A 23117-nucleotide genomic window follows, 5' to 3' on the forward strand; every position below is an offset into this window, starting at 1 on the left:
CAGTGCTCCCAGATAGCTCCCCCAGCAGATCCCAGTTACTGCCAGCTGCCCCCAGATAGCTCCCTCAGCAGATCCCAGTTACTGCCAGTGCTCCCAGTTACACCCCCAGCAGATCCCAGTTACTGCCAGTGCTCCCAGTTATACCCCCAGCAGATCCCAGTTACTGCCAGTGCTCCCAGTTACACCCCCAGCAGATCCCAGTTACTGCCAGTGCTCCCAGATACCTCCCTCAGCAGATCCCAGTTACTGCCGGTGCTCCCAGTCACCCCCAGCTGCCCCCAGTTACTGCCAGGTGCTCCCAGTTACCTCCCCTAGCAGATCCCAGTTACTGCCAGTGCTCCCAGTTACCCCTCCCAGCTGCCCCCAGTACTGCCAGGTGCTCGCAGTTACCCCCCAGCAGATCCCAGTTACTGCCAGTGCCCCTAGTTACCTCCCCCCATCGGACCCCAGTTACTGCCAGTGCTCGCAGTTACCCCCCAGCAGATTCCAGTTGCCCACTGGATTCTCTTCTCCAGGCCCACAGCTGGCCCCCAGTCACTCCCAGTCACTCCCAGCCCCCTGCAGTTTGGGATGAGGGAAGCTGTGCTGGAGACAGGCTCCTCAACCGATGGTCTCAGAGAGGGGCAGGACCCCCAGTGCTGCCTGAGGATGGGCACTGGGGCATTCCCTGGCATCTCAGAGGATGCCAGGCTGGGGTTTCTAGGGGATGGCAACCCCTTGGGAGCAGCAAGAGGAGCTTCCTGCCTGTATGGGATGGGGCATGGCGGGATGGCCGGGAGTTCTGGGTGTTGTCAGGGTGTGATGGAGTGGTGGGGTTACTGAAGGATATCTCTGGCTGCCTCTGCCCCGCTGCGGGGACGCTGCTCCCTCCACACCACTCCTTGAGTGGTTTCCTTCCAGGATCCCAGCCCCAGCATGGAGCAGGGATCACAGGATGGTTTAGGGGATAGGATTGGAAGGGACCTTAAGGATCATTTCATTCCAATCCCCTCCCAGGGGCAGGGACACTTCCAGAGGAGACCCAGGACCTCTGCAGGGCACAGCTGTGGCTGGGGACACTCAGAGAGGGCACCTGGCACCGAGCCCAGCACCCAGTGTGGGAAATTCAGCACTCCTGGACAACTGACCACTGTGATTAAGCACAAGCTGTTTATTGTTTCTATTATGCATTAATTTATACATTCTAACTCTGCTGCACACGCTGGTCACACATTTCTTATCAGTGCTTTTGTCTTGTCCACGTGTTCTGCGTGCACCTCTCAGAATCTGGGACTGGTCACAGTCCAGGTGCTTTGCTGCTGTTGTTTAGGTCTTGCAGTCTTGGAATTCTGTTTCTCAGCTTCTTCTTTCTTATTTAGCAGTTTATGTCTTAGTAACCTTGATGGATTCTGGCGGGTTCTGAGAAAACTGGTGAGAACAGTTACAAGCTGGATGGCCGGCGCACGCTGAGGCCTCAGTTCAGCCACATTGCTGCAGGAAATCAGCGGGATTTCAACGTGCTGAGCAACACGGCTGAGCTGGGAGCTCCCAGAGCTCTGACGGTGCTCCCCATGACGACTGTCCTGTCCCTGCTCCACCAGCTGCTGCCACCAGATAACGCCTGGCTGGGGACATGGAGCCACCCGGGAGCACGGCCCAGGGTGAGAGAGCAGAGACACGTCCCTGCTCGAGGGGAGCAGACACACGTCCCTGCTCGAGGGGAGAAAACACACGTCCCTGCTCGAGGGGAGAAAACACACGTCCCTGCTGGAGGGGAGAAGACACACGTCCCTGCTCGAGGGGAGCAGAGACACGTCCCTGCTTCCAGCTGGGATCACTCTGCTCCCTGAGCTCTCCTTCTGGAAGCCAGGTCCTGCTCCAGGCATCTTCACGGGTGTTGGAGCAGCGCAAGGGAAGCGTTCAGAGGGATATTTTTAGATGCTCTTTGTGCTCAGAGAGCAAAGCAGGCTGTGGTTTAACGGCTATTAGCTGCTGGGCATGTTTGGAAAGCTGGAGCAGGGCTGAGGATTCAGGGACACGTTTGACACGAGGGGATGGAGCAGCTTTGCAGACGTCAGGAGGATTTTTGGGCTGAGCACTGAAGCGAAGATCCCAAGATGAGCCTGGATCTGGGCACTCCAGCCCATTTAGCTGCCACATGGACAAGCAGCGGGGCCAGGGCGGCTGATCCCCCAAAAGGACGTGGTCACATCATTTGTGGGGTGACATTTGGTCCAACGGCTGCGGAAGAGGTGCGGGAAAAGAGCGGACAAGAGGTAATGTGGAATTTCACTGGGGCTGGGGCCAGCTGAGGGACAGGGTGACAGGTGACAGCACTGTCCCACCAGCCTCTCCTCAGCCACTCTGTCCCCTCCCTCCCAAGCCTCCAAAGCTTAAAATTTCAGTGTTTCCAGGCAATGCCTGGAGAGGGAGTGATGCCTCCAAGAACTTCCAGGATTCAGGGAAGCCCCAAGGGGGGACCTGGGAAGGAAGGGCAGGGGATGGTTTGGACTGGAAAGGACCTTAAATCTCATCTCATTCCAACCCCCTGCTATGGGCAGCGACACCTTCCACTAGACCAAACCCCATCCAACCTGGCCTTGGACACTTCCAGGCATGGCTGAGGCCATCTCCAAGGTCAGGAAGTGCTGACACGTTGGCCCTGGTCAATGCAGAATAAAACATGCCAAGAATTTCAGGTGAGCTCATGAGGAAAAAAGGCAACTCCGACTTACCACTGTATGGGAGCTCGTCACTAATTGGTTCATCCACGAGCAAGGATGTTTCATAAGTCCTGAAAACATGGGAAAAGAGGAGCTCAGGACATGGGAAATGCAGGGACAACTCCCACAGAAGTGCCCAAGCAGTGCCCTGGGCAGGCAGGGGGGACTCACCAGCACCGTGCCACGTTCCGGACCGTGTAACCTCCTCCTCCTCCTCCTCCAGCTGGTGCTGCTGGATGAGGTGGGCAGGCAGAAAGAAGGCAGCTGCCCATCCCAGAGCTCCAGGCAGATTGTCCTGTGTCTCAGACCCACTGCCTCAGCTGGTGGGGTCACACAGGACAGGAGAGGAGCTGGGATGGGGTCAGGAGGGACAGAGGATGCAGAGCCAAGACTGTGGATGTTCCACGAGCAGGCAGCCCACAGCCACAGCTGCACTCCCTGCCTTGGTGTGGGGCTCTGTCCCATGTGGGTTCTGTCCCCACACAGCCAGGAGGAACTGCCTGCTCAGAAGGGGAGCTCCGTTGTGTGGATTCATGCCCCAAATGCTGGCTGCTTTTGGGGCAGAGACGTGCCAGGATGGTGTTTCTGGGTCACCTGTGAGGTGCTGTGTGGGACCATTAAAATGCTAATGGGGTCTTACAGCGGGACAAGGACTGAGCCCCTGGAGGGACACTGAAGCTGAGGTGGTGGAAGCAGCACAGAGACTGGGAGCAGGTGATCCCTGGTTGGGAGAAGTAGGAAGAGAAACACTCAGCTGGGGTGATCCAGCTGCAGAGCCAGGAGGGAGCAGCTTGACAGCCACAGAACCCTCTCCTCACCCTGGCTCACCGCACAAAGGCCAGGATTTGTCCTCAGGCAGGGCCAGGCTGCTGTGCCACGCTGTGTCCCCCAGCTTGTGGAAATGACTTGACGCCAGAGGCTTTGGGAAAATGGGAATGTCCCCTTGGATGGGGAGTCCTGATCAGCCTGGCATGGCTGGAGTCGGGAAAGGGGGTAGGGTGCTGGAACGGGGTGAGGAGCTGGAAGGGGGTGGGGAGCTGGAACGGGTGAGGAGCTGGAAGGGGGTAGGGTGCAGCAATGCTCTGGGTGGGTGGGAATGCCCAGGAGGAGAAAAAGCGATTTATTGTGCAGGACAGCGTGCGTGGGCACGAGGAGAACGGGAATGCGCTCGCCATGACTGCGTCCCCTCAGGGCCCTGCAGGAACCCAGACCTGCCAGTTCCCCCTCTGCACAGAAACAAGGGCAAGGAGCAAACTGCCTTTGGGCTTTACTTTGTGAGCTCTTCCTCAGCAGAGACTTGCATGATGCAGCAGCTTGTTGGTCCAGGGTTTGAGAGCTCTCCTCTCCCGTGGCTCAGCGACCCATGGCAGGAGGAGAAGTCTTGCTCTTGCAGAGGTTCCATTGCTGTCTCCCTGTCAGGACAGTGGGCAGATGGGTGTCACCCCTGGTGTGGTGACCTCCCAAGTCACGCTGATGGAGGAGGCTCCTGAGAGACGACTTGGTCACCTGTGCAGAGGGACAGGAGCCCTCATCGAGGCAGGGCTGAGAGCCTGGAGGAGTCACAGGCTGTGTCACAGCAAGGCAGACTGTGGTGGGATAATTCCCATGGGATAATTCCCACGGAGGAATGTGTGCATGGATCTGAGCTAGATTTAACGGAGATGGGCTGGGAGGGGTTTCAAGGGTTGCATTCCTCAGGGTTTGGGGGAGAACTGGCAGGTGGCTGAAGGATGGAGAGGAGCAGGTCTAATTTCCAGTAGCAAAGGAGTGGTGGGCGAAGCCTCCCAGAGCGAGGATAATGTGGTGGAGATGGAGAAGGAGGTCATGGGATCACCACAGCATGAGATTTCAAATGGCTCTTTTTTAGGAAGGAGGGAGACACGGGAGTCTCCCAGGGCTCTTTTCCCACCCTCTCCTCGGTGCTGGGATCCCCATGTGGGGGTCTGCACCCCTCTCCCCCTACACCCTGCTGTGTGATCAGTCCTGCTCTCACTGAGCCCCACTTCCACCCTTCTCCCTCCCATCGCCAGGGCTCAGTGCCCTAAAATTCAAGGAAAGGAAGGTGCCAGGGGAGCTCGGGGCTGGCACGCGTGCGGGTGAGGTTATTCACCCCGGGGCGGGCGGCAGCTTCCCTGAGCAGCGCTCCTGCGTGTCCTGCTGCAGCCTCCGGCACCGCCGAGCTCCTCTCCGCAGCTTCCTCCGCCGAAACAGCTCCGGGGAGATTTTTTTCTGCGACCGGGACAGGCGGGTGCTCTTGTGGCAGAGAGCGGCGGGCAGAAGCGGCTGGCTCCTTCCCGGGGAAGGCAGGCAGGGAGCGGGGCCCGGGGCCGGAGGATGCTCGCCGCGGTCCCCAGCCGCGGGGATGCGGGGTTGCTAGGCGGCAGGTGAAGGTGAAGGTGAAGGTGAGGAGAGCGCTGCGGAGCACCGCAGGCCCAGGTACCGCCGCAGCGGGGCCGGGGGACAGGCGGGGGGGACTTTCTCCGTGCCGGGAAGCGGAGCCGGCGAGTGGGAATGCGGGAGCCGAGCCCTCGGGAAGGGAGCCGGGAGCGCCCGGGGGAGCCGCGGCGGAGGGAGCCGGCTCGGTTCTGCGGGAGGACGATGCGGGAGCAGCCGGCGGCTCGGCCCTCCGCCAGCCCGGCTGCCGCGGCTCCCTGCCGGTGCCGGTACCGGTGCGAGGGCCGTGAGTACCGAGGGCTGCGGGGGAGCGGCGCGCCGCGGGAGGATGCTCAGCCATCCTCCGGCAAGGGCGAGCCGGGGATGCCGCCCGCCGCAGAGCCCCGGGCAGGCCGGGGCACCGGTGCCCTTGGGAACCGCCTGCAAGGGACGGGGCAGCGCCGCAGCCCGGGGCCGGCGGGCCTGCGGGGACGCTGCCGCCGCCGCTGCCCTTGGGATGCCTCTCACCGGGGCCGTGCGGGCAGCGGTGTCCTTGGGAGACCGCGGGGAGCCACCTCCGGCCGCTCCTGCCCTCCTTGCGGGGCCAGGGCTGAGCCCCGGGCAGCCGCCCCGGCTGGGAGCTGCCCCTTGCCCCCGGGAGGAAGGGCAGGATGGGCACAGGGTGGGGGTGAGCGCCGCGGCTCTGACCTGCCTTCCCCCTGCTCCTAGATCCGCATGTCAGACCATCACCACCCCAGCGATGGGGAGTCAGACCCCCAGCACGGCATTACTGTGGTCTTCCTCCTTGTCCTTGTCTTCTTCATCATGGGGCTGGTGGGGTTCCTGATCTGCCATGTCCTGAAGAAGAAGGGTTACCGGTGCCGGACCTTCCGGGACGATCTTGACCCAGATGACAAAGACGGGGTGGAGGAGCTCCAGGATGGTGAGTGCTGGGGCGGTGGGGGCTCGGCCTTTGCCTGGTGTGGGCTGGTGCTCCTCATACACCCTTTTGGGACGTGGGATGGGGCTGGGAGGGTTGCCTGTCACGTGTGGCTGCGTTGGGAAAAGGGGCTGGGAGGTGAGAGCAGCGCGGTGTTCCCTGGGGATCGGGAGTGTGAGGGCCAGGGATCCCTCTGACCCATGAGCTGACAACGGCTGGAGGTGACAGGGAGGTGGGAACCAGTGCCTGGCCCTTCCCAAAGGAGTGTTATCACCAAAAGGTAATTCTGATGAACATCCAGGACTTGCTGAATGCCCAGCACCTCAGTCATAACCCCTGTTCCCTCAAGGAAAGCCTCTCCCAGCTGGAGCACAAGCACCTCTGTCCCTCTGGCATTAGGATGTCTGGCGGGGAGCCAGCTGGTGTTTGTTATTGGTCATGACTTCTTCTAGCCCCTGCTGTGTTCATGCAGAGAAGCAGGGCTGTTGCTGGAAGGAGAAGGAACCTTCAGGGAATTTTTTCCATGGCTCCAGGCCACTGCAAGTGGCTCTGGGGTGGCTGGATTGGGAATGCCGCATCGAGCGTGGGTGCCTGGCCCAAACGAGCGCTGTCATTCGGTGGTTTCCTGAGTCTCTGCTGAAGTGGGGAACACACATTCATTCCTCCGGCTGCTTCCCAGGCTGAGAACAGCCACATGGTGCCACAGAACTCCTCCAGCTCCCGCGTGCCGTCGGCAGTGCTGGGGAGGATCAGCATCTCCTGCTGCTGCTGCCGGTGCTCGGGAGGGAAACACGGCTCCTCAGGCACATCCACAGCTGCAGCCAGAGCTTCCAGGTGTCCATGATGTGCTCCTCTGCGTGTCCTGGCTGTACAGGACATGGAGACAGTCTCTGAACCTTCCAGGATGGGCTTTGCCGTCTGGAGACACCACAGCCCAGGGAAACATCTCCATGGGCTTCCAAGATCATGCTACCAGCCCTGGAGCCTTTGAGGCAGCTGCCTGCCAGACCATAGCTCCAACCTGCTTACAGGAACATCTCACACTGCTGATCAGGCTGGAGGTCCATCCATCATCCATCCATCCATCCATCCATCCATCCATCCATCCATCCATCCATCATCCATCCATCCATCCATCCATCCATCCATCCATCCATCCATCATCCATCCATCCATCATCCATCCATCCATCCATCCATCATCCATCCATCATCCATCCATCCATCCATCCATCCATCCATCCATCCATCCATCCATCCATCCATCATCCATCCATCCATCCATCCATCCATCCATCCATCCATCCATCCATCCATCCATCCATCCTTCCTGCCTCCAACAGTGCCTGGAAGCAGGTTGAGTTGAAAGCTGTGGGTGAACTCCACAACAAAGCAGGCACCAGCCAAGATTCCTCAGAACAGTCTGTAAAGCTTTTAATAATGTGCAGCTCTGGGGCTCTCCCTGTCACTCTGTGTTCCCCATTTCTGTGTTTAGTGGGCCCCAGTGGGTTTGTTTTCCATGGACGTGTCCTGTTTACCCTTGGAGCCTTGAGCACTTGCAGCATCCTGCAGCCAGGGGCTCCAGGGCTGGGCAAGGACCCTCTTCTTTTGACTTTTTGGAACCTGCTTCCATCTCAATTCTCCAGATGCTCCTCTGTTCCGAAGGAGCACCACAACCCCCTCTCCCTGCACACGCAGCTGCTGGCTCAGCCATTTCTTTTCCAGGATGAGGGATCTGGTGTTCCCCAGTGGCTTCCCAGTGTGACAGGGGACTTGAGGCTTCTCCAACAACTCTGCTGATGCAGCTGCTCCTGGGAAGGGATGAGTGAGCGGAGCCCTGGCATCCCAGCCCTCAGTGCCACGTTGTCTCTTTTCAGATGAGGCCGAGAAGAACGACGACACCGTGGAGAAGATAGTGAAGATCATCATCCAAAATGAAGGTGAGCACTTCCACGGGTCGGCCCGGAGCCATGCTGACCACTTTGGCTGATGCATTCCTGTTTTTCCCTCTCTCTTCAGCAAATGTGGAGGCCCTCAAGGAGATGTTGGGGGAAAATGAAGAGATGCCAGTGCCAGTGCCCAGGTGAGGGAAGCTCATAGCAGCTTGTGGCTGCTCCACAGTGAGGGACAAGCAGCCCCTTTCCAGCTGCCACAAAGCATCTTCCCACCCCTCTCCTGAGGGTTTTGAGGAGTGGAACAGGTCTTCCTCACTCCTGTCCCCAGCAGAGATCCCCCCAGAGCTGCTGCTCCAGGGCTTGCTGCAGTGGGGCTGCACCAGGGTGGGGACGTCTCCCCGAGGTGACACAGCCTGTCCTCTTGTGTTTCAGCCTTTGTCCCCACAGTAGCAGCCAGGACGGGGGCCCACCACATCACCACACGGTGCACCTGGGCTCCACGCAGGCCCCCTGCATCCACTGCAGCAGGAGGAAGAGGCACCCGCTGCAGCGCCAGGGGCGCTCCAAGGAGGGCAAAAGCAGGATGCATCCCGGAGAGACCACCGTCTTCTCAGTGGGCAGGTACCCAAATGAGCTTTGCCAGATATTTCGCTGCTGGAACGAGCACCACGGGCTCTCCTCAGTCCCCCCTTTTCCTTCCCCCTTCCCCACGTGTCCTGCACGGAGGTGCCCCAGCAGCAGCTCTGCAGCTGGAGCTCCTGAGCACCCAGGTGCTTCCTGCACCTGGCAATGCCTGTGGTATGTGGCAGGCTGTGATGATGACCAGTGGCTTCCCTCCTTCTCCGGGAAGGTGACTCAAGCTGGGTTTTCCTGCTGAGTCAGTGCTGGGCACAGCCCCAGCTCCGTGTCCTCTCCACTGTCCCAGCTCGGTGCAAGCAGGGCCCTTGCTGCCCAGCTGGGGGCTTCAGGGACCTCACTGTGGGGAACAGAGGGGACAGCATGTCCCAGGTGCAAGCCACAGCCTGCTCAGAATGAAAGAGTGGCTGTGCTGCTCCAGGTTGCTGCCTCCAACCATGTCTGTAATTAGATGACACGGCAGTGACGTAAGAATAGGGGAGTGTTCCAGATACTTCCCACAAATGCTTTCCAGTCCCCACCTGGTTTCACCTCAAGGGACTTCCTGAGCTTCCTGTGGTCTCTGTGTAGTCACTAACCTGTAGAGCTGTCTGTGGGCTTGCCCAGGCTGCCCCATTCCCCAGCAGAGAGGGTTAGGAAAGTCTTCCTGGGCTTGGCCCCCTCCGGCTGTGGAGACTGGGGCAGGGTGACAAACAACTGCTGGTCCCTGGACGGCCACCGTGGTGAGACACAAAGCTCTGTCATGCTCAGATTGTGCACAAGGCCCTCATTCAGGGCCTGGCCTTGATGAAACTTCATGTTGTGGTCTAGGGAGACAGTCATTTCATGGGAATGCTGAGCCAAAGTGGGCATGGAATTGTGGAATGGTTTGGATTGGAAGTGACCTCAAAGATCATCTCATTCCCCCATCTGCCATGGCAGAGACACCTTCCACTGTCCCAGGCTGCTCCCAGCCCCATCCAGCCTGGCCTTGGGCACTGCCAGGGATCCAGGGGCAGCCACAGCTTCTCTGGGCACCCTGTGCCAGGGCCTCACCACGCTCACAGGGAACAATTCCTTCCCAATATCCCATCCATCCCTGCCCTCTGGCAGCGGGAAACAATTCCCTCTGTCCTGTCATGTGGATTTTTCCACCACCATGGGCAGGAGCCTCAGCAGGGAGGTGAGCTGGGACTTTCTGGGCAGCTGGAGAAGCAAGGAGACCTGCTGGACCTCCCCAGGCCAAACTGCAGCTCGGATCACATCTTGTGGACACTGCCAGCTCCCGGCTCCCTCCGTGCCCGTTGCTGTCCTTGGAGGTGGTGCCCAGCAGTCCAGGGCTCTGCACAGTGGTGTACTCACCGCTAATTCATTCCCTGGCAGGTGCCCAGCTCCATCCACTCCTCCATGTCCTCTGTCCGTGCTCTTCCCAGCCTCCGCTCAGCACTCGGAGTGCTGGAGATGTTCTCCTTTCCCAAAGGCACCTTCCCGCAATTCCCATTTTTTCCTCTTTAACCCTGTAATATCCCACCCCACACCAGCCTTCTCCACAGGGCCGTCATCCCATTTCTCCAAGGCTTTATTTTCAATCCTGAATCTCTTTGGTACAAGGTCCAGCTGCTAAGGGATCTTTGTGGCCATGAGGTACGATCCCACCTCCAATTCTGCTTCTTATTTCCAAGCTGGCCCCTTTTCTCTTCCAGATCCTGGATGACTTTTCCAGGATTGCCCTTCCTGTGTCTTATTTATGGCAAATATCTTGAAGTACTTTGACCTAGCACTGACCCTACAAAATAGGACTTCTTTAACTGACCCCCAGAGTTAAAGACACCCTCAGGTCTTGTTCTCCTGTATTTTTGGTATTGTTCTTGCCTTGAACACAGTGGTTGAGAGTCCAGCCCCCTCCTACATGGAATGAGCCCTGGTAGGCACAGCCTCATCCCCGAGGAGTGGAAAGGATGGGAGCTGTGGAAGTCCACCAAGATCATCCAGGGCTGGAGCATGGGGCATCTGAGGAGGCATTTTTGGCCTGGAGAGTTAGAAAGGGCTGATCTAATTGTCCAGTTCCCAAAGGGTGTGTGGAATTTAAATGAAGATAGAACAAGACTCTCCTCAGAGATTTGCACTGGGAAGGGCAAGAGTCAATGGCCATGAGTTACAACAAGAGAAATCCAGAAAAGATGCAAAGAAAAACTGTTGTGCCATGAGGATGGTGCAGCCTCGACAGGGCCCTCAAGAGTGGAGTGCCAGAGCTCACCCGAGGTCAGGGGTGGCTCCGTGTGGTGGAAAAATCTCTCCTCCAACCTGAGCTTCCAAAGAAAACTCAGCAGCCTCTTGTTGTTTGGTCTCAAGGCAGTTTATTGCAAGTTATCTAAAAGATTTTCTCCTTGGGCTGCTGTGGTTTGCTCACAGCTCAGGCAGAGGCACACACACACCCTGACATCCTCTCTGACTCCCGACTGCTTCTTCTCTCCCCCTCTGCCCAGGGCTGCTGCTGTCTTTTATATGGTACATTACGTGTTACATGGGTACAGTTTGTCCCCAATGCCTACTACCTGTATTAAATGGTGCTTTTCTACTCTAAACCAATCTGTGAGTGCCAACATCACCAAGAACATGGAGGTAAGGAAGAAGAAAGAGGGAGGACAGGGCAGGCCCAAATCCCTCCATCTTAAACCTCTGACCCCCATGTACAAAACCAAACCCCCCCTGTACAGGTGTTAAAACCCCCCTGTACAGCACTCAAAAATTCTTCCCTTTACTTTGTGACTACTTCTACTCTAATATCTAAACTTTTGTGACTTCTTGTTCTTCCTGCAAAGTTGGTGAATCATTCCATGGTTCAAACCCAAAATCACAGCTGTTTGCAGCTGCCTGCCAGGGTCTCAAATGCTTTGGAACCTCCAAAAATGTCTGAGGGACATTTTGAGTTCTGACAGTGGAGGAATCTCCATCCCTGAAGATTTCCAAAACCTGACTAACAGGGCTCTGGGCAAAGTGCTTGAGGGTGGGAGGGGGCCCAGACATGAGCAGAGGTCTAGAATGGAGACCTCCTGAGGGCTTTTTGCACCTAAATTGTTCTAAACTTGTGTGGCAATCAGGGCTATGTATGGTATAGGATGATTTACCACTTAGCTCAGCGCTTTCCCTCAACCAGTAGCAGTCAGTGACAGAGCTTGTCCATAAAACATCTCTGTCCTCAGCCCCATCAGCCAGAGTGTGACCCACCCCACTGAGTCCCAGGGATGCTGATGAGGCAGCCAGCCAGGGCTCCTCTGCTTTCCCTCAGCAGCCAGAGGTTGGCTACGTTACCTCTTGTGCCCTCTCTAGTCCAAACCCTTCCTGCTCTCTCCATCCACTCCCGACTCTTCCAGGCTGATGTTGCTCAATGGCATTACAAAAGAGTGATTCTGTCACTTGTGTCTCCTTCCTGTCCCTCTTCAGGGCCAGAACATTCTTTGGTCTCCCCAAATGGCAGTGCTGGTGTCTTATCTCCAAATATCTGGCTAGACCTGAAAGGTCACCTTTGCTGCTGCTTGGCCTGAGTTGAGCAGTCCTGTAGGAACCTTCTCTGGAGCTGGAGCATTTCTCTTCTCCACCCTCCCAATCCTGAGCAGCTTTCTGGCCCTGCTGAGGGGTTGGCGCTGCCACAGGCTGTGTTCCAACCTGGAAGTGGTCTCCTTCATCTCTGCCAGCTCTCCTGGCATATGTTCTTATCTTTTGGATCTCTCTTCTTTTTCCTTTGGAACAGCAGTGCTGCCATGTGCTTGACCTTTGTGTCTTGCTCGTCTTTCCACACCAGCAGCACTTGAACTTTCTGAAGTTGTGCTTTGCCCTGACACTGACTCGCAGCTGAACCTCAGCAGATCCAGGTCCGTTGGCTTTTCCATGTGTGATCCAAGCGCAGTGAGAGTGGCTGTGGGTGAGCCAAGGGCTGCACGAGGTCTCACTGGTGGCCCTGGAGTGCTCTGGCTGGTGGGCACCAGCTCCCATGGAGGAGATTTCCTGTCTGCTGGTGCAGCAGCAGCTGGTAGTGCTGGTGAGGAGGAGTCACGGTGCGTCACAATCAGCACAATCACAATTCAGATTTTCAGGCTTTGCTGACACCTTACCCTTCCCAGGCTGAGGGAACTGGGAGAGGAGAAAGCTCCAAGGAGACTTTAGAGCCCCTTCCAATGCCTAGAGGGGTTCCAAAAGAGCTGGAGAGGGCCTTGGGACAAGGACCCAGAGTGATAGGACACGGGGGAATGGCTTCCTGCTGCCAGTGGCAGGGTTAGAAGGGATATTGGGAAGAAATGGTGGGGAGGCCCTAGCACAGGTTGCCCAGAGCAGCTGTGGCTGCCTCTGGATCCCTGGAAGTGTCCAAGGCCAGGCTGGATGGGGCTTGGAGCAACCAGGTTGAAGGGAAGTTGTCCCTGCCCGTGGCAGGGGGTGGGACTGGATGATCTTTTAGGACCTGCTTCCAACTCAAGCCATTCCATGAGTCTGTGATCCCTCCCTCTCTCTTCTCCCCACGTGCAATGTTGCACCACCTCTGATTATTAACCCACCGTTTGAGGGTGTCAGGCCCATTTCTGCAGCTTTTCTCCTGCCCACCCAGGAGCTCTGAGCTGTTACCTGCTCATGGTGGAACCTTGATGAACGCTAAGGTCCCATCCGCCCCTTCAGGGGATGGTGCAAAATGTACTTTGGCAGATTTTAACCAAACAACTCTCCAGCCTTTGATCCCTGTATCCAAATCACTGCCAAAACCCTGTCCCTGCCCTCACTGAGGGCGTGCTGGCACCCAGCTTGTCTCAGAGCATTTCCATCTTGCTGCTGGGAGCACAAGCTCTGCCCCAGCCAAGATCTGGATTGTGCTTCCCATCCTTCTCTTTCTGTTTGTTTTGCTCAAAATGAAGGGGAAAATCAGTCTGGGGATATGGCTTGTGTAGGCGTGAATGGGTCAGAAAGGCTGGAGATCTCGGCAAAGAGGAGATCCGGGCCTGGAGGTACAGGATGGAAAAACTGCTCTGTCCTGCCCCGTTCCAGGTTCCGTGTCACACACATCGGGAAGAAACCACCCGTGCAGGAGCAGCAGGACGGTGCCCTGCCCGCCGGCAGCCGGGAGCCGAGCACGGAGGAGCTGGAGCGCAGCAGCGAGATGCTCCAGCGGGAACGGGCTCTCAACGGGACTGTCCCCACGGCCGGCCTGCAGAACGGAGCCATCCCGACAGGCACGCAGAGCGGCAGGAGCACGGAGCAGAGCCTGTCCGCTAGCCCGGCCGCGAACACACCGGCCAGCTCCGGCAGCCGCGACAGCCGGCGGGCGGCCGTGGGGCCTGGCACGGCACAGTCCGGCCCGGTGGGGCCTGGCACGGCACAGTCCGGCCCGGTGGGGCCCGGCACAGCACAGTCCGGCCCGGTGGGGCCCCTGCAGGATGCTGGCTCTGCTCCCGGGAGCTCGAGCCGCCAGCGAAGGCTCATGAGCATGCCAGCACTGGGAGCATCGAGTCCCAACATCCCAGGAGAGCTGGCGAGGGAAGGAGCCGGCGTCTGCCTGGAGGAGATGGGACTGGCGTCGGCAGATGAAGTGTCGGATATTCACGGGAGCCTGAGTCTGCAGGAACAGGCCGATGAGCTGGGCAGGGATGACAGCAGCAGGAAACAGTCCGGAGGGGAGGACGGGAAGCAGCAGGTACGTTCCTCCTCTTCCTGATCCACCAGGTGGTCCCCTGGGCTGGAGGGGAATTGCTTTTTCCCACCCATTTTTGCAACGGAGTGACTGTGACATGTCCCACCGTGCTGCAGACCTGCTGCTGGTTCCCCTTGGCAAGGGACTCCTTTTCCTTTGTGGTTGAGCTCTTGGGGACATCCACTGGGATTTTGACCTGGGAGAGCTCCACTGCTGCACGTTTGTCCCCAAAACCGTAGCCTCGACGGGGTCCAATGTGGCCAGTAAGGAACAGGCAGAGGCAGATTTCTCCAGGAGCCTTTCTTACCTCGAAGGCTGGGAAACGGCAAAGCCAAGTGGTCATTTCTTGGCTGTTTTGCCCTGCTCCTGAAGGAAGAGCTGTGCTCAGAGAGGAGGAAAGCCCACCCGGCCTGGAGCTCCCTGCTACGTCCCAATATCCCACCCAACCACCTTGCTGGAGGGGTTAGGAAGCTCCAGGGGGTTTTCTCCCTGGAATTGTCTCTGTGCTGTTACCAGTGAGCAAATGAGGCTGCTGGTGGTGGTTCAGACACCCAGAATTTCACTCACAGGCTTATACACTCATTTGTGGTTCTGCAGCTGGGAAAAGGTGATTTTCATGGAAGGGGGCTGGGAAACACTCCCCGTGTAGTGTCAGAAGCTCCATGAGCTGGGCCTTGCCTTTCCTCACAAAACCAGACCAGAGCACATGTGGCAAAGCCCTTTGAAGAAAAAGGAAGCCAAACGCCTGGGTAAAATTCCTGGCGTGCTTCAAAGCCATGGAGATCCCCTGGGGCTGGTTCTGCACATGCCAGCAGTCCTTGGCAGGGGTGGGACGGGGCAGGACTGGGTCAGCACGGGAGAGGCCTTGGAAAGGTGCCTGGCTGGATGCTGGATAAGGACAAAGCAGGATCCCACTGTTTCCCTCTTTGCTTTCTGGTGACCAGGCTGGAAGGTTTGAGCTGTTTCATGGGGAAGGGCAGCCCATGGCAGGACAGAGCTGATGGGCTGCATCCCTTCCCCAGAGACCTGGGGAGGTGGTGACAGGCCCTCCTGTGGCCCACTAAGCCTTGGGAATCCCTCTGATCCCTGGGGAAGCAGTTAGGTGCAGGGCAAGCCCAGGCACATGGTGATGTCTGCCCCCTGTGCAGTGCCAGGCTCTTGCCCTGGCTGCTGCCTGTGGTGCTGCAGGACACAGGGTCCCAGGAGTACAGTGACAGGACATCCCAGGGATGTTTGTCCCCAAGCCCTGGTGCCACTTGGACCCTCCCCGTGCCCTCAGTCGCAGTCAGAGCCAGCAGGAGGGAGGTTGGCTGCTGCTCCTCACATCCTGCAGGTGCTGGGGAAGGGCAGAGATGGTGCCCGGGCTGTAGTCACTCCTGGAGACTCACTGTGGGTCTGCCCCTCGGGTCACTGCTGTGGCCAAGGGAGAGCCCCAGCCCAGCCCCCCTTCTATGGGGGCACTGACACCCCTCCTCCATCCCACAGGAGCCCAGCGCCGCGGAGCAGGACCGTGTGTGACGTGAGTGCTTGTCCCCTGCCCCTGGGACAATGTCTGGGGGGGTGGGAGGGCACTCTCAGTGTCCCTGCCCTGGTGGGTCGCAGCTCGGTGCTGCAGATGGAGACAGGGCGAGCTCTTTCTCCAGGGGGTCGGGACGTGCTTGTCCCCCTGGAGAAACTCTGGGCAGTGCCATCTGCGGGTGGTGGGGAGGTGCCATGGCTGTGGGGACAAGCCCTGTCCTGCCTCTCTCCCCACAGCTCCTCTCCGCTCCGGGCTGGAGCGTGCACGGGAGGCGCGCAGCCCCCGGACCCCGTGGGGCTGGGGGCTCTGCCGTGGGGCAGCCGCGGGGCAGCCGTGCCCGGCCCCGGGCGGGCAGCTACGCGCTTGGCATGGCCGGAGCGACGCGCCGGCGTCACCGACAACCGCGCTCGGCGCCAGCCTTCATCCCATTGGCAATAGGTACCCGAGAACCACCCACCGCACCCTCCCCAGAGACCCCCCGAGGGACCCTCGGGCCTGGCAGGGGCAGGACAGCACCCAGAGCCCGCTGCCCCCGCGGCCCCCCAGCCCCGGGGGAAGGATCAGAGGGGGCTGCGGCGAGGGGCAGGGATGGAGGCAGCGGCTTGAGCCCCCCCCGGGGCAGTGGGGAGCACCCCGCACCCACCCGGCACGTTCAGCACAGAGCACAGCCCCCCCGGGCACCCCTGCCACGCAGAGCGGGCACAGGCACAAACCCTGCAGCCGGCAGGTCCCTGGGAGATGCTGGAGGAGAGAGGAGCTCCCAGCCCCATCCCGGGACAGGAGGGGCCGGAGCCCGGCCCCGGGGGCAGGATAGACCCGGGCCAGGCCGGCGGGCAGCCCCGGGCCATGCGAGCTTCGGTGTGTAACGCCCTGTACATAGACGAGCTACAACCATTAAAGCTGCTGAACCCTCGCCAGGGCCAGCGGGATTTATTGATTTATTGGGAACAGCCCCCCCACGCCCGCTCCTGCCTGTGGGGAGGTGCTGTGGGGGCTGGCAGGGTCCAGAGATGAGCCCCCCAGGAACTAGGGCTGGGAGTGCACGGGTGATGCCAGGCAGGACGGGCAGAGGCAGGAGGGGGGTGAGATGGGGCCTTGCTGTGGCACTGGGCACCCCAAAAAAGGGGTTCTGGGTGCTGCACTGGGATGCAGGACCACTCTGCAAGCAGCACTGGGCAGGATGCAGCCCCTGGAGAGACCAGCTCAGGGTATGGGCAGCACCAGCCCCTGCTGCTGGGACAGCAGCCTGTGGTGGTTTGCTCGGGCAAAGCTTTTTGGGGACGGGGGGCTGGGGGGACGCACAGGGTCAGCTGAAGTGAAGCTCGGGGTCGGGCTCGGGGGCTCTGCCGGGCGGCGGGGGCGGCGCACGGAGCTGCAGAGAGGGAGAGGAGAGGGAAAGGAGAGGGAGAGAAGTGGTGCCTACATGCTGAGGCCACTCATCCCCCTTCTGACCCCCCAAAAAACATGTGTGGCTCCATTACAGAAAGGCTGGGGCAGGTTTTGGGGTCACAGCATCCCTGTGAAGGGACTTACCGGCCGCAGGCGCGTGGCTGCCAGGTCTGGAGAACTCTGCCCGCTGCCCGTGCCATCCTGCCGGCAACCTGGGAGCGCCCAGCAGCTCAGCCTGGCTTCCCGGGCTCCCCCAGCCCCTTCCCAGTTTCCCCAGTTTCCCCAGCACTCACCTCCCAGCGCTGTCTCAGGAGCAGGGCTGGGCACCAGGCTGGCCCCGGGGGCGAGGCCAGGAGGGGAGAAGGGTGGAGGGGATGGTGATGGCAGCTCCTGGGAAGACACAGCCAAGAGGGATGGGCATGGTGGGAAGGGGGTCTTCACCTCAGCACTCATGGAAGTGCCAGGGTGACACAACGACCCTCCTGCCACCGACCTGCCCGGCTGCCTCCCGGGCCCCGGTGAGCTCCTCCACCACCAAGGAGGGGAAGACGCCGACGCGGCCGTCGAAGTCGCCGGTCCAGAAGCCATCGTCCACCTCGCCGGCGGCGCGGGGCAGCACCCGGATGATGGCCCCCTCGGGGAAACTCAGCTCCTCGGGGCTCTGCCCCTCGTAGTCGTACAGGGCTCGCACCAGCCAGGCTGTGGGGAGGGCGGGGAGGGGCCTCAGCACCCTCCGGATCCTGCCCCCCTCCCTGGGGTGGGGGTGATGCCCAGCACCCACCTCCAGGCTCCAGCACCAGTTCTGCAGCCATGATGCTGGAGAGCTGGCGCTGCAAGGCAGAGGGGCCTGGGGGGCCAAGCCCAGCCCCCAAGTCACACCCCACGGACAGCAGATACTTTTCGGGGACGTAGCCGACCTGCCCAGCCTTGTTCCGAGCCTGAGGAAGTAGAAACCATGTGAACATCCCAGGCTCCAGAGTGGGGCCAGCCTGGGGACCTCCAAAAGGTGTCCTCCAGTATAGAGGGGGGCTCAGCCTGCTCCCACCTTCACCCACTCCTCTGCGTCCCCATCCTCGATGATCTCCAGCTCCTCGCCCTGGCTGATGGACAGCTCATCCGCCTGGCAGCCCTGCAGGAGATGGGGACAAAGTGGCAGAGAGGCTGAGGTGCCATCTCTGGGCAGGCAGGTGAGGGCCGGGCAGGCAGGGCCATACCTGGTAGCCAAAGATCACCCGGCAGGTGTAGGGGTAGGTGCGAGCAGCAGGCCCAGGCTCATCGTCCTCATCCGGCTCATCACTGTCCTCGTAGTCATCGAACTCACCCGGGTCCAGCCCCGTGGGGGTCTCCTCGCCTGTCCCCACCATGGCCCCGGCCAGCCAGGCGTCCACGTCCAGCCCTGCTGCCCGCAGCAGAGCCAGCCGTGCCTCGGCCTTCACTCGGCTCACCTGGGGACACCACACATGGTCACCGTCCCCAGGGTATCGCGGGTGGTGTCCCAACCCCATCGCCCCCATCCCCAGCACCACGCCCCAAGTGCAGCATCCCAGCCACCACCCCTCCCTGTCCCTACATCCCTCACCATGGGGGTGACAGACCTCGATGCCACCCCAAGCTCCCTGCCTGGGGGTCCCACCTCTGCCTTACGGATGTTTTCCCTCACTTCCTCCATCTGCCGCTCCACGGCCGCCGCTTCTGCCTCCAGCCCCTGCTGCCGCCTGGCCTCCAGCCGCTGCAGCACCTGGGTGGGCACCCACAGCTCAGAGGATGGTGGCAGCAAGTGAGGGGCTGCAAAAGCCCCTCCCTGAGCCCCCCGGTGCTCCGTGGGGCAGGACAACACCCACCTCCTCGCTGTGTGCCCTGTTCTTGCGCTCCCGGGCCACCCGCGTGGCCCAGCGCCGCGCCTCCTTCTCCAGGCTGGCCCCGTCGTCTGCTGGTGGCAGCAGGCACACCTGGGCAGGGACACGGGGGTGACAAGGGGATGGCTGTGCAGACCCCCACCTCGCTGTAATGACCCCCTCCACTTACCTGCTCCACCCCGGTGAGCTGGAAGCGCTGCTCGGGCGCCAGGGAGAAGGCGGGGTGGTCCTGCAGGAAGAGGAGCAGGTCCTGCTCCCGGCACACCTGCAGCAGGGGAGCAGTGTGGGGCCGGGGGCTCACCTGTGCCCTCGTGCCCCACCCAGCTCAGGGACAGCCCCGTTACCCGCACAGATGCCTCCACAATGCCCTGGAACCAGTCCCGGGTGGCCCGGCAGGTCTCCACCTCTGTCCGGCTGGCGGCCGACAAATGCTCCCGGAGCCGCTCGTAGAGGTCCCCGTCCAGTGCCTGGGGAAAGCAGGTGGGAACCCCCCCAGCACTGCCACATCCCCCCACTGGAGCGTCCCTGAGCCCCCAGGGCAGCCAGCCCTGACCCTGTGCCAGCAGTGGGGACATGCTCCTTGTGGGACCCCGGGGAAGGGGCACGGGGGGTCCGGGCATCTCCTACCTGCATGGCCGCAGGCAGCTCCACACGCTGGTAGTGCTCCAGGTGGGCAGAGGCAGACACCAGGGCGAAGCTGTACTCGTTCTGCACCCCTGCCAGCTGCCTCGAGTGCTCGGCCAGTCGTGCTGAGAACTGTGGGGACGTGGGCAGTGAGGCTTGGCGATGGTGCCCCGTATCCCCCTGTATCCACCCAGGTGGGTACCCTGCCAACCCCCACGCCACCGACCTTGGCACTGAGCTTTTGCAGGCTGGCCTTGGTGTGAAATATCCGCCGGTCGCTCCTGCGGAGCCTGGGAGGGTGGGAGGGGGTGTGAGACCACCCCGCAGCCACGGCAGCCCCCAGCCCCGTGCCCCCCACTCACCGCGCCTCCACGTCGGCCGCCTTGTCCTTGGCCACCTCGCTGCTGCGCTGGAGGTGGCTGAACTGCTTCTTCGCCTTGTCCAGCTCCTTCACCGTCTCCAGCAGCTCCACCTGCGCCTTCTGCAGCCGCTCGATGCCCTGCGGGGAGCGTCAGCTGCGGGGGACAGCTGTCCCCACCGCCCGGGCACAGGGGACATGTCCTTGCCCCGGTACCTTCTTGAGCGTCCTCTCCTTGGAGAGGCGGGCGCTGCGGGCAGCCTCGGCGGCCAGGGCACGGTAGCTCTCGGCGGCGGTGACACGGACCTGCCCGGCGTGTGCTGTCCCCTCGATGACGCCTTTCCAGACAGCGGCCACGCTCCTGTGGGCACAGGGTTAACACAGGGCTGGGCACTCCCTGCCCTGTGACAGCTTTTGGGGATGCCCAGCAGGACTGACCCTGGAATTGGGGACATCCCGCCCACAGCTGTCCTGGTGACACCCAAATCCTGGTTGGCATTATGCATCTCCAAGTTAGGAGGGCCATGGGCAGCCCCAGCTGCTTGTCCCCAGCCCTGTCCCCGTCCCCAGCCCACCTGGAGTCGCCAGCCTCGCCACGGCCCCGCTGCCAGTCTCTCTTCACGAACTGGCTGGCCAGCCTCTGCAGCGCCTGCAGACAGACCCGGCATCACCATCACCCCAGCACCCACCGCCCCCCTCAGGGCCCAAAACTGGGCTGCCCCACCCCGGCTGCCCACCCCACGGACCTGGGGACACACAGGTGGCCCCCCAGAGCACAGACACATCCCCGTGGCTCGGTGTCAGCAGGAATCCCATCGTGCTCCCCATGACAAAACCTTTCTGGGGGCAGCCACCACAACAAAAGGACCACCCCCCGCTGTGACTTTTGGGACAGAGCACCTGCAAGGGGACATCAATGAGGGACACTGGCTACAGAGACAGAGGAGCCCCAGCAAAGCCAAGCACAGCAAGACCCCAACCCTGGGGAAAAGAACGGTCACCCCCAGCCTGGGGGGTGTGAGGGAGATTAATGACACAGTGACCAGCTGCAGGAAGGGGGGACACAATTCTGCTGCAATATGTGCCCAAGGGACGCTGCAGGGACATCTCACATCAAAACCAAACTGACATTTCAGAGCAGCGCCCTGCGATGACCCAGCAGACAGCGGAGCCCAGCGGTTTCCTCCCCCCACAAGGTTTTCCCTCCAGGCTCCCAAACACCCAAGGTTTGGCCACGCTGTGCTCAGCAGAGCCCCCGGCGGGTGCTGAACGTGGCCAGGGTCCTCCCGGCAGGATGAGCCATCTGCCACCACCCTCCGGGGCCAGCACGGAGCAGCCACGTTCCGCTAATTTCCGAGGCTGCCCTCCGCCTGCGTGGGGCCGTGCCCAGCTCCTGCCCCAGGCAGGCAGGGTGAGGCCTGGGCCCCCCCAGGATGATCCCGAATCCCCTGGCAGCTCCTTACCTGCCCGTACTCCCTGTCAATGGTGGCCCTCTGCTTGCTGTAGGACCTGGGGCGAGAGGGGACACGGAGAGGACACACAGAGAGGGGCAGGGATGGGCCATCCCTCCCATCGCCTGCTGCCACCATCCATCCCCCTGCCATCACTCCCTGCCACCTCTGTCCCCATCAGGCCACCCCAGTGGGTGATGGAGCCCATGACCTCGAGGTGACATGCTCAAGGTGAGCCGTGCCCGGTCCCTGGCCCACCCGTGCCCGGTCTCAGCTTGGGGACAGGCACACAGAGTGGGACGAGCTGCTTCATCCCAGCCTGGGGACACGCACACACGGGACGAGCTGCCCGCTCTCAGCCTGACCCGAGCATCACCTGTGCGGGCCCTACCTGATGTCCTCCAGCAGCTCGGCGTCCCGCTGCTGTTTGCTCTGCAGGCCCGACAGCTGCTCCAGGAGATGGACCCGCAGCTCCTGGGTGAGCTTCACCTGCGGCAATGTCCCGCTCAGCCCCGGCCCCGGCGGGGATGCGCTGTCCGCCCTGCCCGGGTCCCGCTGCCCGCCGGCCCCACTCCTGAGCGCCGCCCAGACGCGGCCTCCCCTCCCCAGCCCCGGGAGGCCGCGCCGGGGGCGAGTCCCGGTCACGGCTGCAGGACACGGCAGCGAGGGAGGACGCGGCCCCGGTGACCCGCCCCGTGGCCCGGCGCGGCCCGGCCCGGCCCAGCCCGGCGCTCACCTTGCGCGGCGGCGGCTGCATCGCTGCGCTGGCCCGGTGCCGGTGCCGAGCCCGATCCCGGTGCCGGTCCCCGATCGCCGCCGCCCCGGTCCGCGTGTGCCGAGCCCGGAACTGCCGGGCGGCCGAGCCACGCCCACAGACCACGCCCACAACAGACCACGCCCATAGACCACGCCCATCATAGACCACGCCCACAACAGACTCCACCCACAACAGACTCAGCCCACAGGCCACGCCCACAGCAGACCACGCCCATCACAGACCCCGCCCCATCAGGCCCCGCCCACCTCTCATAGACGGACACGCCCTAGGCCACGCCCCCTTGATGACGCATGCATGGAGCCCCGCCCACCGAGCCCAGCAAGCCCCGCCCCTCGGAGCTGCAGCGCCGCCTGGCGGTCGGTGGTGCGCGTGTGGGCGGGGCGATGCGACACCGGGACACGGGGACATGGGGACACGGGGGTATGAGAGACAGGGACACGGGGACACGGGGATATGAGAGAGAGGGACATGGGGACACAGGGGTATGAGAGAGAGGGACATGGGGACACGGGGATATGAGAGAGAGGGACATGGGGACATGGGGATATGAGAGACAGGGACATGGGGACATGGGGATGTGAGAGACAGGGACATGGGGACACAGGGGTATGAGAGAGAGGGACATGGGGACACGGGATATGAGAGAGGGACATGGGGACACGGGGATGTGGGAAGACAGGGTCGTGTGACAGGGATATGTGACATAGGGACATGGGGATGTATAGGTGGGGAGACGGGGATGTGGGAACACAGGAATATGAGAGGCAGGGACATGCAGACATGACGACATGGGAGACAGGGACATGGGGACATGAGAAGACAGGAACATGGGGACACAGGGATATGTGACACAGGGACATGGGGACATGAGAAGACAGGAACATAGGGACACAGGGATATGTGACACAGGGACATGGGGACATGAGAAGACAGGAACATAGGGA

The 23117-nt window shown here is 61.2% G+C and overlaps 2 protein-coding genes across 6 annotated transcripts; one reads left to right on the forward strand and one right to left on the reverse strand.

The window, feature by feature from the left end:
* Window positions 1-1762: 1762 nt before the first annotated feature.
* Window positions 1763-16630, forward strand: RELL2 (RELT like 2). 4 transcript variants are annotated; one of them, XM_030283718.4, is made up of 8 exons: window positions 1763-2255; window positions 5805-6018; window positions 7892-7954; window positions 8034-8097; window positions 8342-8530; window positions 13556-14201; window positions 15684-15717; window positions 15954-16630. In XM_030283718.4, exons 1-7 carry the CDS (start codon window positions 2097-2099, stop codon window positions 15714-15716), a joined length of 1368 nt encoding a protein of 455 aa, XP_030139578.2. In that variant the 5' UTR covers window positions 1763-2096; the 3' UTR covers window position 15717; window positions 15954-16630. The 4 variants fall into 4 exon arrangements, with proteins under 4 accessions (XP_030139578.2, XP_072791242.1, XP_072791241.1 ...); XM_072935141.1 differs by lacking the exon at window positions 1763-2255 and adding an exon at window positions 4647-5104; XM_072935140.1 differs by lacking the exon at window positions 1763-2255 and adding an exon at window positions 4666-5138.
* FCHSD1 (FCH and double SH3 domains 1) lies at window positions 16612-22283 on the reverse strand. 2 transcript variants are annotated; one of them, XM_072935139.1, is made up of 19 exons: window positions 22132-22283; window positions 21787-21884; window positions 21408-21453; window positions 20520-20593; window positions 20161-20305; window positions 19949-20085; window positions 19813-19876; window positions 19590-19718; window positions 19307-19429; window positions 19132-19227; window positions 18948-19055; window positions 18767-18844; window positions 18321-18551; window positions 18152-18235; window positions 17888-18044; window positions 17600-17805; window positions 17400-17496; window positions 17251-17318; window positions 16612-17089 (listed from the first exon to the last, which is right to left on the reverse strand). In XM_072935139.1, exons 1-19 carry the CDS (start codon window positions 22150-22152, stop codon window positions 17024-17026), a joined length of 2028 nt encoding a protein of 675 aa, XP_072791240.1. In that variant the 5' UTR covers window positions 22153-22283; the 3' UTR covers window positions 16612-17023. The 2 variants fall into 2 exon arrangements, with proteins under 2 accessions (XP_072791240.1, XP_030139577.2); XM_030283717.4 differs by having other exon boundaries at window positions 18740-18844.
* Window positions 22284-23117: the final 834 nt, after the last annotated feature.

This window comes from Taeniopygia guttata, chromosome 13, assembly GCF_048771995.1.
Source record: "Taeniopygia guttata chromosome 13, bTaeGut7.mat, whole genome shotgun sequence".
Taxonomy (NCBI): Eukaryota; Metazoa; Chordata; class Aves; order Passeriformes; family Estrildidae; genus Taeniopygia; species Taeniopygia guttata.

Bases quoted from the DNA above. Each gene is read 5' to 3' on its own strand.
- RELL2 (XM_030283718.4), top strand. From the start codon at position 2,097: ATGAGCCTGGATCTGGGCACTCCAGCCCATTTAGCTGCCACATGGACA. The intron at 6,019-7,891 runs GTGAGTGCTGGG...GTCTCTTTTCAG, and splicing joins GGTGGAGGAGCTCCAGGATG to ATGAGGCCGAGAAGAACGAC. The intron at 8,531-13,555 runs GTACCCAAATGA...GCCCCGTTCCAG, and splicing joins ACCGTCTTCTCAGTGGGCAG to GTTCCGTGTCACACACATCG.
- FCHSD1 (XM_030283717.4), bottom strand. From the start codon at position 22,152: ATGCAGCCGCCGCCGCGCAAG. The intron at 21,454-21,786 runs GTAGGGCCCGCA...CTCTCGCCCCAG, and splicing joins GAGCTGCTGGAGGACATCAG to GTCCTACAGCAAGCAGAGGG. The intron at 18,045-18,151 runs GTGGGAGCAGGC...CTACTTCCTCAG, and splicing joins ACGCAGAGGAGTGGGTGAAG to GCTCGGAACAAGGCTGGGCA.